A 15,140-nucleotide genomic window follows, 5' to 3' on the forward strand; every position below is an offset into this window, starting at 1 on the left:
TAAGACATCAGTACCAGATACGCAGCAAATAAATAGGAAAACTCATTTTCTATCTAATTATAAAACTAGCAAAACACTCATTCGGTCTTTTCTAGTTCTCAAACGTAATGGCAGTATGAATCACATCTTTAAATGTTAAAGGCCTCAATACCCTGCAGAAATGAACCTATTTGTTCAAAACACTACGTCAGCACAGAAGGGGCATAGCATTACTACAAGTAACTCGTTTCTTCAGAGATAACCACCCGAAACTCTAATAAAGAAAGGAGCGGCAATTTCTGTTGAGCAAATATATTCCCTGAAATGTAGACAACACGTACCTGGACAATGAGGGTAGATATATTATACTCATAGGTGGTTTACGACCATCCCCAATAACACTAGCAAATTTATATGCCCCCAATGAATGGCAAAGAGATTTCCTCCTAAAATGTTTAAATATATGCATAAAATTAAAAAAGAAAGAAAGTTGGGGATTGGAGGGAATCTACACAGTTATCAATTCTGAACTTTATCAATCCATTGCCTTAAAACCAATCCAGTAAGGTATTCCTGAAAAGCTCTTAATAAGCCCATCAAATAAATGCCAGGGAGTTAAATACCCCATAGCACATTTTTTCTACACTTTCTCTCACCATTGAGTCTTCCCACATTGACACATGCACTTGGTGAGATCATTTTCCAGTTTTGACTCAAATTAAAAACGCAGGAACCCCACAGGGGAGATCAATGTCGAGACTCAACGAACATGTTCTCCAAATTCCAGAGTTCCAGAACAGAATCGATTTACTTTTCACACAATACTTCGATCGTAACAAACCTCCTGACATAACCATAACCTGAAGCACATACAGTAAAGCTTCGATTAGGGTGTCACATTATAAATTATAATACCCCATAATATAGACACACTGAACAGCCAATTACAACAGCCAGACATAAACATGTGGGAAACTAGAGGAACTAGGGAAAAAAAACAGTAAGAGCTGAACTCAATTCAATGTTGGCATAGAATGTACAACAACTCTTAAGATTTGTAACTCAAACATTCTATGATGAGGGGAAAAAAACAGATCCTTTACTGTTGAACCAAATTAAAAATAAAAGGGCCTCTTATCACTTTCAAAGGATTGTTAATCCACAAGGGCAGGGTTATAAACAAGCCTGGTTTGACCATGGCATACCAAACTTATTATATTACCATTTTATTTGAGGTACATGTTTTTCCATCTACTTTTTGTAATACAGATCTGTTTTTATACACAACACTATGGTCTATTTATCAATGTTTTAGTTACGGTGTTTATCGGAACCATGTTCGTGCAAAAGAATAGTCTCTATCTGATGACTAGGAAGAGAGATAGAGGACCGGGTCTTGTTCCAAGAGGGAATTAGGATTCTAGGACAAACTGGGATTATTTTGGAGATGGTACGGCTTCCGGTTTCCAGGATATCAGTCATACTTGGAGATAAAATTGTAAGCGGGAGGCTATACTATTACTTCATTTTGACGATTTTCTTCCCAGATGTGTCCAAATCTCAGTTCAACTTGTAGCAGATGGGATTTAGTGGTTCACTAATTGTAGCAGTGTGAATGGATTAATGCTTGCAAAGTGGCTGTACGCCATCAATTTGTTGGGTATTTGTAGCTGATTTCTCCTAAATTCTGGACATCTGTTCAGGTATTAGGATTTCAGATGGTTTGAAGCCTGTTTTCCAAGCCAGGCCCTTTTGTAGGTTTATTAAATTGAATTGTTTCCATATGTATTTTATGTTATTATCTGTATTAGTTGTCAAGTCCTTATAGATGGTGAAAATTAGGCCTTTTGAAGTTAAGGTGAAAAAATGCACATTGATTCCAACTTTGACCACAATCTCAGAGAGTTTTGTGTTCTTCTGGACTTGCTAAAATGTGTGAGTTTAAGGAATTGGTGGAAATGTTCACCAGCAACCGACGGTAAAGACCGCAGTTCGGAGAAGTCAACCAAGCACCCTAAAAGCGTTAAGTCTTATCGGAAACTGATATAATCCACATGAGAAGGCTCTCGGAGCCATGCCAGGAGGAACATTTTACAGGGAACGCTTTGCTTTTCAATTTTGAGGCTAGCTGGTTGCCGTAGAACCTGGAGCCAGGTCTTACAGTGCAGTCAGCTCCCATCCTAATTTGCTAGTAGGCCAATGCTGGCGTTTGCTTATGAGGTCTTGAATTATAAATGCTAATAATGCTGTTTAAAATTATATTTTTTAATTTCTGGGAGTGGGAGCTATTTCAGTGCCCTTTCTCCTCTATTCAGGCGCTTTTGTGACTCCCAAGAGTGTCCTTTATGAGTTCAGTGTATAGTGAGTAAAAGTATTCCTTGAGGTCAGCTTCCCAATCCGTCTATGCATGTAGTGGTCTGGAGTGTCTCTCGGAGTTCTAGCGGTGACGGACAATGGGGCAACGTATACCCTTAGTGTTGTCCACCGCGATTCTTTGAACACATCACACAGTTAAAATGTAAAACGGTACCAAGGAAATATGATGAAAGGAACTACAGGACCTTCCAGGACAAGGTGCCAGATTAGCCACTTATAAATCTGGTCTACGGGGATAGTGATTATTAGTCACTTGCCTTTTATCATCTCCCTCTCACCTTACTGAGCTCATCGGTAATTAGGCTATGTTTTATTCATAGAATCACTGCTATGTGATATACAGGAAGGATTATAATATAATGTTACCTCCAGGATGTAGCTGTCCAGCATCAATGTAAAAATGTATATTTATGACCAGTCATGTAAACATTTGAAAACCATTTGTTAATTGATATAATGACATATATATATATATATATATATATATATATATATATATATATATATATATATATATTCAAAAAGTACAAAGACAGCACTCCTGCAGCTTTAATCTTAATAACGGTAGACAGCTCTATAATTTTTTTAATCTACTAGGAATCTATTTCCAATGCTGTTTGAATTCATTGATTTCTGCATGACCCCATTTGACCAGCCACAGGACAGTAAGTCTAATACAAGAGTGACCTTCTTGACCTTTCAACAACACACACACATGATGTAATATATATATATATATATATATATATATATACACATCTATATATATATACATATACACACATTACACGCACCTATATACACATATTATATATATTTAAGCACAGGTGTCTTTACAGAGAATATATATATATATATATATATATATATACGTCCCAGTTGTGCTAAGGTTTATCTAGATTTTCGAATGTTTGGGCAGGTATTCAGAGATTCAGGGCAGGCCCTCAGTTTGCACCAATGGCAGCTGTATGCAGACAATAGCTCTCTAAGCTGAGAAACATTGATAACCATAGGAGGAAAGCAACTGCATGAAACTTGGACTCGAATCAAAGCAAAGTTTTGTAGTGTAATTATAATACACAATTGGACAGATAAAGCAATTCCTCAGTTCTGGATTCTGTTGATTAACCCTTTGCCACCTACCTTTTTTTTTTTCTTAGCAATGCATATTTTAATTGACTGCTAAAAAGTCTGCACCTCAAGCATGAATTAATATCCATCTCTATATAGTTCTATTATTTGAGTGTGAATACATATAATTAAACACCTAGCAATGTATATCACAGTCTCCTTATATTATCTCTTTTATACTGTGCTGGGAGCAATTATTGCAAAAATTACACACTATCGACGGTGATGCATGTCCCATATATATATATATATATATATATATATATATATATATATATATATATATATATATATGTGTGTGTGTGCATATATATTTTTTTAGATACACAGGATGTATATGTGTATATATATATATATATATATATATATATATTCAGACAGCTCACACATTAACCCTATAATTGCTGGTTTGCAGCCTGCAGACTCCGGATGGTTCTCATTTGCGGTGTAAATCACTCAGGTCCCAGATGAACAAGTGTGTGAGCCCTGGTGGTGTCAGCCCAAAACAGGGACATAGCGAGGAAGGAGCTCCTGTGTGTGCTGTGTGCGTTGTGTGTGTGTGCACAAGAGGCAGAGGCAGTGAAAGTCGTCTCTTTGCTGAACAACACACACACACAAACACACACACAAACACACAGCTCGGGCATTTCACCTCATCCCCGGGAATCAATCAGCTCAGCTCTGAACAACGTGACAGTGCGAGGAGGATCGAGCAGCAGACTGGCAGCAGAGCTGTCAGATAGAGCAGCGATCGGCTTGGATGTATCCAGCTTGTGCTGGGGATCCCATTAAAGACCAGGACAGGACCTTGACCGGAGCAGCAGGGACACAGGCAGTAGAGGTAAGTTTCCTGCAGCTCTACGGGTCCTTTGTTGTGGGATAGAGCAAAAATAACCCAGGGGTCAGTATCACATGGCTGCAGGGACAGTCTGATAACTGAGCCCCTATGTGCATTGCCAGCTCTGTATAGAGGGGGATACAATAGGAAGTGACTGTGTAGAGCAGGATAGAGCACAGATCTCCTATAAATGACCCTGACATGCAGATCACCAAACTGATCATAAATATGTGACCTTAAAAGTGTCATATAAGCAGATGGCTTGCACTGGATGCTAGGTCTGTTTTTTTATTTATTTCTTTAAAGACACTGTTTTCTTTTAAGCATTTTAAAGACCCCAGTGTTTTTTTGTTTTTTTTTTCCATCTAAGCACAATAGTTGCATTCATCCCAGATGGGACTAGGAATACTCAGCATTGTTAGTGCTGGACAGTTCCTGGATCAAGTCCCTCCAGCAAGATGTTTCGCCATTGAAGGGGAAAATGCCATGGTTTCACAAATGTGCCTGGGAACAGTTCTTGTGCCAAGTGCTGGCTCCCACCCATCCCCAGCTAAACAAGTTCTCTCAGTCAGACCTTTTATGTCAAAGCAGCTAAAACGCTTGTGTGGAAACAGGTGTCTATTTATTTTAAGGAAAGGTGAGAGTCTATATAATTAGAATTGATTTTTTTTTTTTGTTTTTTTGTTTTCAAAGCGTCAGCTGAACTTGGCTGGTTGGCAAAGGTGAATGGAAAGTTTGCACAGTTTATGATATTGCAATTCTCAGGAGAGTGTTTTAAATTTGCTGCTAATAATTCTGTGCCAACTTGTATGTGTATCCTGAGGGTTAGTCAGAAATGAAATGCCAAGCAAAGATCAAGTGATTATTGTTTTCTGCCTCTGTGTGATAGTAACTCATTGGTCCTATATTGTGTATTTGTGTATATACGGAGGTAGTGTGCTTGTATAACTGTTTATATATGTGTGTGTGTGTATAAATGCACACCTATATGAGTCTAATTGATTTCACAAGTAATGTAAACATTAGGGGGACATACAGTTGATTAGGATAATGTTAACATCAGTTAGATGGTATCAATACTTTTTCTGTTATAGCAAGAAGATATTTAGTGTGTAGTCATCATATTGATAGTGTCACGTGAGCTAGTGTTTTCATAATTACCACACAGGCACATCTGCTATTTGAATATATAAGCTGACCCAACTTAGTTTATATAGAACAGGGTCATAGGTCAAGCATATGTGCAGGATAGGTCAAGCATATGTGCAGGTCTACATGTAAGAACTTTATATCACAAAATAATACTTTTTATTTACACTCTGTTCTTTTTTTTTTTTAGCATTGTGAACTGGCTGTAACACAGTTTGACTTGTTTATTAAGTGTCATGTCTGGCCATAGAGGGGAGTTAGAGCAAAGCTGTTTACAACTCAGTCCTTATCGCTGCATTATTGAGAACAGAAAACTATTTTGCTCATAGTACGGGTTTTAATCTCTTCACATCAAGGACTCCTTTCCCACTAAATAGATGCACATATTGAATACTCAGGTCACTCAAGTTTCTTTCTTTTCCTAGGACAATCTTGGCTATTCACTTCTAATTCCTTCACTTGAAATGTTGGTTTTGCTAGAATGCAGATTCTTGCTGCACTTGTCTAGTACAAGAGATGGGTCCTATGACCCTAAAAAGAACGAGCAATGCTTTTAGTGGACTAATTCAACTCCAGGAGCTAGATTTACTAAGCTGCGGGTTTGAAAAAGTGGGGATGTTGCCTATAGCAACCAATCAGATTCTAGCTATCATTTTGTAGAAGGTACTAAATAAATGAAAGCTAGAATCTGATTAGTTGCTATAGGCAACATCCACACTTTTTCAAACCCGCAGCTTAGTAAATCTAGCCCCAGGTTTCTTATGGGGTCCTGATTGCCTCTTGTTTTTAAATATAAGCTGCTTTATCTATAATAACATGGTTGCAAATTATGAAATCTTTTTATTTGCTATCTTCTGTCAAAATCACCCATTAAAGCCTGTTCAAGCCATATATATATATATATATATATATATATATATATATATATACTCCTCCAACCTATGACATGGCTCCATATGCTGTAATATCAGCACAGCACCCGGCATAAACAACACTGTGTACTCGTCTTACATAATTATTATAAATCTTGTCTTAACTCTCCAGGAATGCATGTCTACATATAAATAGCACTTAAAATGCTTTCTACAAAGCTATAGAGTGTATGTTTCAGCTCTCCCTATTAAAAGTGTAAAGAAATTGTGAGAATTTTATATTAGGTAATGAAAAAAGGGGTAGATTTCATAAAGCTTCTTAAAAGGTGGTGTTGCCCATAGCAACCAATCAGATTCTAGCTATCATTTATCTAGTACATTCTAGAACAGTGATGGCTAACCTGTGACACTCCAGGTGTTGTGAAACTACATGCCCCAGCATGCTTTGCCAGTAGATAACTTGCTGATAGCTGGCAAAGCATGCTGGGGCTTGTAGTTTCACAACACCTGGAGTGTCACAGGTTAGCCATCACTGTTCTAGAACATGATAGCTAGAATCTGATTGGTTGCTATGGGCAACACCTCCTCTTTATAGAAGCTTTAGGTAATCTATGCCTGAGAGTTCAATTTCACTGGTGTTTGTACCCCTGGTGTATTTGCTCTCATTGTCCCACTCACTTGGCCTTAGATAGCATCTAGTTGACAGAAATAGACTGGACTGCATAGACAATTAATATTCTAACAACTTATATTAATGCTCTGTGTGAGACCAAAAGACAATGGCCGGCACTGACTTCTATAAGTCCAGTCCATGAGCAAATATAGAGCTGATCACCATTTTTCTTACTGTGCTCTTCAGTGACCTCATAGTTGTAATGAAAATAAGATGCATTATTGGTTAAAACTGTGTTGCTTTCTCTTCAGGGTCAATATATCAATCATGACTTAATTATCACTATCAATCCCAATATTTAATTAGCGAAATAGGTTTGTCTTGTAAAATATCACTAATAATTCTGAATTGCTTACACCTGCAGCCAAACCGGCTGTCGACAAATAGATTTGGTGACTGTTGTCTGTTGTTCCTTGTGCTGCCTAAATTTGAGAAAGGGCCTTTAGTGTAGATAGGGGCCATTTGCAAAAATTGGGTATGATAAGTTGTATTCAAGCACTGCACTTATTTGATGGGTATGCCAGTATATTGGTCCCAGAATGGATGTTTTTAAAAAGCATTGCATGCTATGCCATGTGTTCTGTGTGGCGTGTTCATTTGTGTCCGACTGGCCTGCAGCTTGCCACATATATACCTGTCAAGGGTGCAAATACACGCTGATGATGATGAAACCGGCACTAGCTAACTGCTTCTGATTGGCTGATTGAGAGTTCAGTTCTGAAGCTGATAGGTGCATTCTTCATTGATCTTATTGATATTATAGGATTTTGTTGGCATATTTAAAAATATTTTTTTTTTTTACTTTCATTCGTACGTACGCAAGGAGTGTTATATCTCCTGTATTAAGTCAAGTCTAATTGCAAATGTGTTTTTCGCTTTCAAAACAAATGTTAACAAACATTTCTTGTGCGCTTATAACCCGATTGTGTGGATGTGGATGTACGAATGCCTGACGTGATCTTGGTACATATGCCTACGACTCAGCATACGCTATTTTTACGGGCGTTTTTTTTTGGGCGCAAATTATGCCCAATAAGTGCCCAACGCTGCATCAGGCCCATTATGTCGTTTCCTGTCATGTCCGACAAACATGGTAAACTTGATGGGTAAGTGGCTGTGTCCATGTTTATTTGGTCTTTGAAAATGCGTTCTTTGATCTATTTATTTTTTAAGGTGCCTCTGACTTCACCGTTGTTACACGACCATGAAAATGTCTTTAAATGTTTAGTTTGCCAACTTGTTTTGCAGTATTTATAACAGCGATATGTGATACCTGACTAAATCATTGAGAGAGGTCTTAACTTCTCTATGGAGTTTTAATCATTGCTCACAAATATTTGGTACATACCCATAAGATGGCTCCCATCACTAAACCTTTATGTAGACAGTTTGTTTATATCTATAACAAACTGTAAGTCAATCCTGTATATTTATGTAGTATATGTTGTCTGTTTAGATCTTCTTTTAACAAAGCGGTGACAGTTCCCCTTTAAGGAGATACATTTACACAACCCATAAGTCCCAGGTCACACGTTCTCATTGTGTGACACACACAGGTGTATCTTTTTAGTAATAGCACACTCTCATATCTGAGAGACTCCAGAATCAGGGGAAGGTCTCCAGTACTCACTGCAGAGCAGGCAATTCTCCCGGAGAGAACTTACCTGACTCATCATCTACCTCCACCCACCTTAATAAGCACCAGGTGCCAGGGGCACGATGATATGAATTGCGCCAACACACCTCTGCCGCGCAGTGTTTGCTGAGGCGGGATGAGAGTCGTCATATCCCCACTTGATGAAGCCATTGATGCGTATCATGTCATCGAGCGTCACTCGTCTTCTCCTACCTCGTCTCGCATTTCACAAAGCAAGTTAGGAAAAGTAGTTGAATATGTGTTTAGCCCTCTGTTACCAAGGAGCTAGGCTGGTCCATGTAATTACACTGTTAAAAACCTTTTCATATTGACAGGTCTGACAAAGGACTGAGCTGTCACTCACAGTTGACCAGTCACCTACACAAATCATTCCTGGAAAGTGTCCGTATTTATAAATAATATTTGAAATAACGCCATAATACTCTTCCAGGATGTCTAAGAGACTGACAAATTTCGGGCAGTAGGCCGCCCTCCCAGATCCCACTTTTCTGTCTTGTGAGGTTGGCAGGGCCTTGGTTCCCATCTTCGAGCCCAAGTCAACTGTGGTCGATGATGAAAATCACAAGAACATGGCCACGCCCACAGCTGCGCAAATTGCGTTACTGCGTAACCGGTGGGCGGGCAGCGAATAAGCAGTCACCTTGTACTTGCTCCCAAATTGCACTTGGACCTCTTCTCTGGTATCTCTTGGAGGGAGCCGGTGGGGGGGTCCAAAAAGAAGACAAGTGTGTTTAAAGAGTCCCTGACATTAGGAGAAAGAGGTTTTAGGAGGCTTGTCAGTGTGATTATAAACTAACAATGCTCTTATCCTAAAAGTACATTATTTTTTTAGTGGCGTATTTTCTATAACCTCAGCCAGCCGTCCTTGAAACCTCAGATACAACAACAATCATGTCCAATCTATATGCTAGTTTAAAGAGATGACACAAACATTTGCTCCCCACACACACGTGCGCGGGCGCACACGCACTCACACACTAATTGTTCAATTAGCAGACAATATTCCCAGAACAATTATTCTATAAGCGTGCTTGTTCAATTTTTGAAAAGGTCAAAAACGTGACACCGGGAGAACAAAGGACAATGCTTAATTCAATATGTAATCTGTTTAAATTAGTCCAGCAATAGGACCTGCCGTGTGGAGGATAGATATTTATGTCAGGCAAAAAAAAACCCCATATGATTATATCTTTAGTATATTATATATTACAGAATATAGTATATGTGCATTATCTGTAATAGGTAAACCGTTGTGTATTACGACTTGAACGTTAGAGACGTTGCATAATTGTCCTTTCACATATCACAGTTGTTGCCAAGTTCTATCACACACGATTATCAAAGCAAGAAAATAGAAACCTGTTAATAGTAATATTATTGTCATTTAATGCAGTATGCCTATTCCTCAGTATAAAATATGATTATGGCTTTAAAAGAATCTGCATTGGGGGGGATAATTTTCAATCCATTTATTCTCTGTGTGATTATGTATGTACAGAGTGTGACCTACTAGACTGTTGTTTCCCATCATCTTTCTCGTGTACATGAGATCATGACATATAGATTTACACAGCGGTCCATTTCAGCCCAGCACAACATGAGAATTACATAGATACAGGCGATTTTTTTTAAAGATGTGTACATAACGCTTCTGTGCTTACAGATAAAAGAACATCATGCAGGCTATGTCCTATATCCCCATATTTCTAAAATTCATTTTAAATCTGCTCTTTGGTTTGTTTATTTGGAAACTACAACATCTTCTTTGGTAATTAGTCTTATTGTTGAATAAAACAAGCAAAGCCCCCATCTCTGTAAATTGATTTGTGCAACAGCTTTATAAAAGCAAGTAAGAATGTTGTCATGTTTCCGTTGTCATCTGGCCCCTAGAGGCGCTGTCTCATTGGATTGTACAGCATCCCCTGAAGATTAGAGGAAGGGGAGCATGCCTGAGCTGGAATACGCAGGGTTAAAAGTAATAGCATTGTAAAAGTCAAGTATAAGGGGGGGGGGGTTTACGTGTGTAACGAGCTCCAGGACAGCCGGGCGCGTGCGCAAATTAAGAAAGGGGCCAGCTGATTATTTTTCCCCTGTGTCTGCTACACTCTCATTGGGCCATGCTTGTATTTAAGGCAGGAAGGGGCAAAACTTCCCTGCCGGTTATGGTCCCTGATTCCCAGCACACTACCCTGCTTAGTCCTGTTCTCTGTATATCTCCTTGATCCTGATTATTGTTGCCGACCTATTGCCTGGATTTCTGGCTTCGTTTTATTGCCTTTGACCCTTGACCCCTTGCCTGGATACTGACCATGATTGTTTACTAGTGACCCTTGATCTATTGCCTGGACTCTGACGCTGCCGTCTTGCCTGTGACCTGTTCGACCCTTGCCTGGACTTCACTCCGCTTTCCTGGGTTCCCCCCAGCCGGTGCACATTTCACGACCCTCCGTTGACTCTGCGGCCAAGTCTGTCCCCACCATCAGGGGCAACAGCGAACACCAGACTTTCGGAGTTTTGCTGCACCGGTTGGAGGGGTTCCTAACAACGTGTAATGGTGTATATATGGAGTTCGGTAGGATTCCCTCTTAGCCAGTCATTTGCAAGTGACTTGAACAATGACATGTTTAAAGTGGTTAGTTATATGATTTGTGCAACTGATATTGCACAATAGTATACAGTATATATATATATATATATATATATATATATATATATATATATATATATATATACTGTATATATGCACTTTGTGGCAACTTTATCAGGTACCCTCCTGTGGTACTGGGTAGTGTGGCATGGATTCAACAAGTGCTGGAAACATTCCTTAGAGATTCAAGTCCATGGTGGCATGATAGCATCACGCAGTTGCTAGAAATCTCCTATTCCACCACATCTCAAAGGTGTTCGATTGCCGGGGCAAACGCAGGATTTGTAGAGGGGGGTTTCCACACCATGCTGCCAGTGGGTGTGTCCAGCATGCATGGGGGCGTGGCTATAATTTTAGACAGTGCTTGGCTGCTCTCCAACCCTTCCGATCCCCATAACATACATGGGAAATGCTGCGTGCACCACTGTTAGGCGCATGCAGCTCTCCTTTTTCAGGGATTGAGGGTCCAGCCACCTCAATTATACAGTGCCTCAGGCTTGAGGGGGGGGGGTTTCCAGGAAACCCCCCCTCGGTTTGCCTATGGGTTAGATCTGGTGACTGTGGAGGCCATTGGAGTACATTGAGATCATCGTCATGTTCTTGGTACCAGCTTGAGATGACGTGTGCTTTGTGACATAGCGTGTTATCCTACTCGGAGTAGGTACATGAAGCTGAGTAGAATGAGACCATTTAGGGATGTACATGGTCAGTAACAATACTCCTGTAGACTGTTGCATTTACACAATCCTCAGTTAGTATTAAGGGACCTAATGCATAGTTGCCTACTCTCCCAGAATGTCCAGGATACTCCTGTATTTTTGGGAGCTCTCCCAGACCCCTGGGAGAGCGGGGCAACCTCCCGAATCCTGCTTGCTTCGTTGGTGAAGTAGGTGGGGCTGTGTCATCCCGACCCCGCCCCCTGCTATAATAGGTCGAAATTTGTATTGTATAGCAGGGGACGGGGCCTAATGACACGATTATCGTGTTCACTCCCCCGAGTCACGCCCCGCCCCCCCCAACTTTGGAGATCTCCCGGATGGTTGATCTCAAAAGTTGGCAAGTATGGCCTAATGTGTATCAAGAATACACTCCCCACACAATTACATCCGCAGGATGGATGGTGGCCAAATTCCAACCCTACTTTATCTACAGCAGAAATTGAGATTCGTCAGAGCAACACATTTCTCCAGTCTTCCACTGTCCAGTTTTGGGGAGCCTGTTACCACTGTAGCCTCAGTTTTCGGGTCCTATCTGACCGGAGTGGAACCCGGTGTGGTCTTCTGATGATGTAGCCCATCTACTTCAAGGGTTGGCGTGCTGTGCGTTCAGAGGTGCTCTTCTGCATACATTGTTGTAACGCATGGTTGTGTTGTTAGGATACTAACTGCCTCACCATAAATGTAATTAATAAGCGCTGCGGCCAGTTTGCATCCATGCAAGTGTCTGTTCTTGGTGATTATACAGGTATGCCAGCATGTTAGTGGAGAAGTATGTGGATATAGTTTTATATTGTTGGACAAGCAGCGTGACAGATCCTGCTGTTAATTAATGGAAATAAATAGATAAAAGAGTTAGTTTTGTAGATGAATAAAATAAGAATAAACATTGCTGCCTAAATTACTAAAGAAAGTAAATAGAATTTTTAAGAGCCAATGGCTAGATTTGATCCTACCTCTAAATCAGCACCTACGGGTGTATTTTCCTTTCAAGCAGTGGCTTACAACCGATCTCTGTTCATGGGCTTTGATTATGGTTAATGCAGATCAAATGGGCTTTAATTAATGATGTATTTCCTTTACAGTCACTAAATGAAGCACATTTGCACAGTAACATTCAAGAACGCTGAGCTTACTGGTTGCTAATACACAATAGTTGAAAGCAATTTTATTATTGTCACAACTGCGCACCCTTTATCAACGCACACGACTGCTGCGAATAAAAGAGTGTTATTAAAGGTATGACCTGTGATCTTAGCATTCCTCCGTGAATTCAGATCTTTAATCATTTGGAACTATTGTATTGTTGGCAGATACTAAATATTTTCCCAAAGAGTTTGTTTAAATGGTGCTAACTCTTAAAATACAATTTGGCCATTTTAAAGAGTGGGGGTGACTTGGGTAAGAATTGTAGTTATTCGCTGTCCAGCATCGCCACGTTTCAGCGGTTTAATTCTCTATTTTTTATGCTCCCAGCTGCAAACCATTCGGATGCTATGGGCAGTTCTGCATAGAAATTGTTTCAATGTCATTTGACAGAATGAGCAGTGTTATGAGGATGCAGCTGGATGCCCGCACATTGGCTAATGCTGCCACTCAACCCGAGAGACAAGATAACCATACACACATCCCAACAGTAGTCATCTTGGGCCTGATTCATTAAGGATCTTAACTTAAGAAACTTCTTATTTCAGTCTCCTGGAAAAAAATCTGAGGATAAATTACTTCACAGAAAGGGAGGTGGAGAAGTGGAATATCCTCCCATCAGAGGTGGTAGAGGATAATACAGTAGAGCAAGTTAAACATGCTTGGGATAGACATAAGGATATACTTATAAAGAACTAAGGATTAATAGGGTTTGAGGTTAAAAATGGGCAGACTAGATGGGTCAAGTGGTTCTTATCTGCCGTCAAATTCTATGTTTCTATAAGAGCTTGAAAGAGTTCAGAGAGAGCTTACTAATAAAAAGAATATAATAGTTAAATTACAATGAAAGAAGTGAGAAACTAAGTTTGGTGAAAAGTATCTTAGAGGTGACCCAGTTAAAGTTTACAATTATATTCAAGGATAATACAAAGAATTGTACGACAAACTTTTTAGGCCCAGTATTGTAGAGGTAATAAGGGCAATCACTGGATGGATTTAAACCTGGATTGGATGTCTCTCTTATAAGGAATGTTATGAACGGTTATAATGAGCAAATTAAGCAATTATATTGGGTCAGTAACCCCCCTCCCTCCCTGGATCAACACATTTAGGTGTAACTAAAAAATCCTCCTGTTCCCTTTCTTTTTTAATTTTTCTTCTTGGGTGCGATATGGGAAATTTCTCCATTGGCTTCCGAAGTCTATTTGCCTTCTATATGTATATTATTACACCTGTTAGTGTTTGTAGTGTTTACATGTATACATATTTACCTGGTTGTATGATCATTTTATCAGATGACTGCCTAGCTGTGTGTTCATGGTTATCAACACCCAAAGATAGGTCATTATATAGCAAATCTTTATTAGACATCTCTGGCCATTTAAAGTCTGTGAGATATAGAAGGAGCACCTATTCTTGGCACTGATGGAATTTATAGGAACTTGTCTAAATGATGACAATGTACCAGAACACACTCACCTTACCCTCTGTATGAGTTGCTGGTAAGTGCCCAACGAATGCCCAGCGAGTGCCCAATCACGCTGGTTGTTTCAGAGATGTATATTTCACTATTTTAAACATTCTTAAAAACTCCTCTAATATTCATGTTATAATATCCCTTAGTGGAGACAGTAAGAATATTTTTAAGTAGAGTTCTGTGTCCTACATGCAATTACTATATATGTGGACACTTTATATGTGCATAGATCTAATGGGTGAACTTTCATATCCTTAGAGTCTACATTAACAAGTACATTTTTCCATACATGTAGGGGATAAATCACCCCTGCTATAACGTTCCTGTAACCCGTATAAAAATATCTCCACGAGTGTAGTAAAATATGTAAAGAGGTCACGGATTGCACAAGGTAATCAGTCAGGAAAGAAGTCATTTAAATGGATTCTAGTTGCGCAAAAGAAGAAAATTTAAATCATTTGAATAAATCTTGTGTAACA

General features: G+C 39.5%; 1 protein-coding gene across 1 annotated transcript in view; it reads left to right on the top strand.

The window, feature by feature from the left end:
- The first annotated feature begins 3,953 nt into the window (after positions 1-3,953).
- ZMAT4 (zinc finger matrin-type 4) overlaps positions 3,954-15,140 on the top strand; it is a 287,868-nt gene continuing 276,681 nt past the window's right edge. The window contains exon 1 of the mRNA XM_075215932.1: positions 3,954-4,327. Coding sequence (XP_075072033.1) covers positions 4,247-4,327 — 81 coding nt within the window. The 5' untranslated portion in view covers positions 3,954-4,246. The remainder of the gene's footprint in view (positions 4,328-15,140) is intronic.

The sequence above is a fragment of the Mixophyes fleayi genome, chromosome 6, assembly GCF_038048845.1.
Source record: "Mixophyes fleayi isolate aMixFle1 chromosome 6, aMixFle1.hap1, whole genome shotgun sequence".
Classification (NCBI taxonomy): Eukaryota; Metazoa; Chordata; class Amphibia; order Anura; family Limnodynastidae; genus Mixophyes; species Mixophyes fleayi.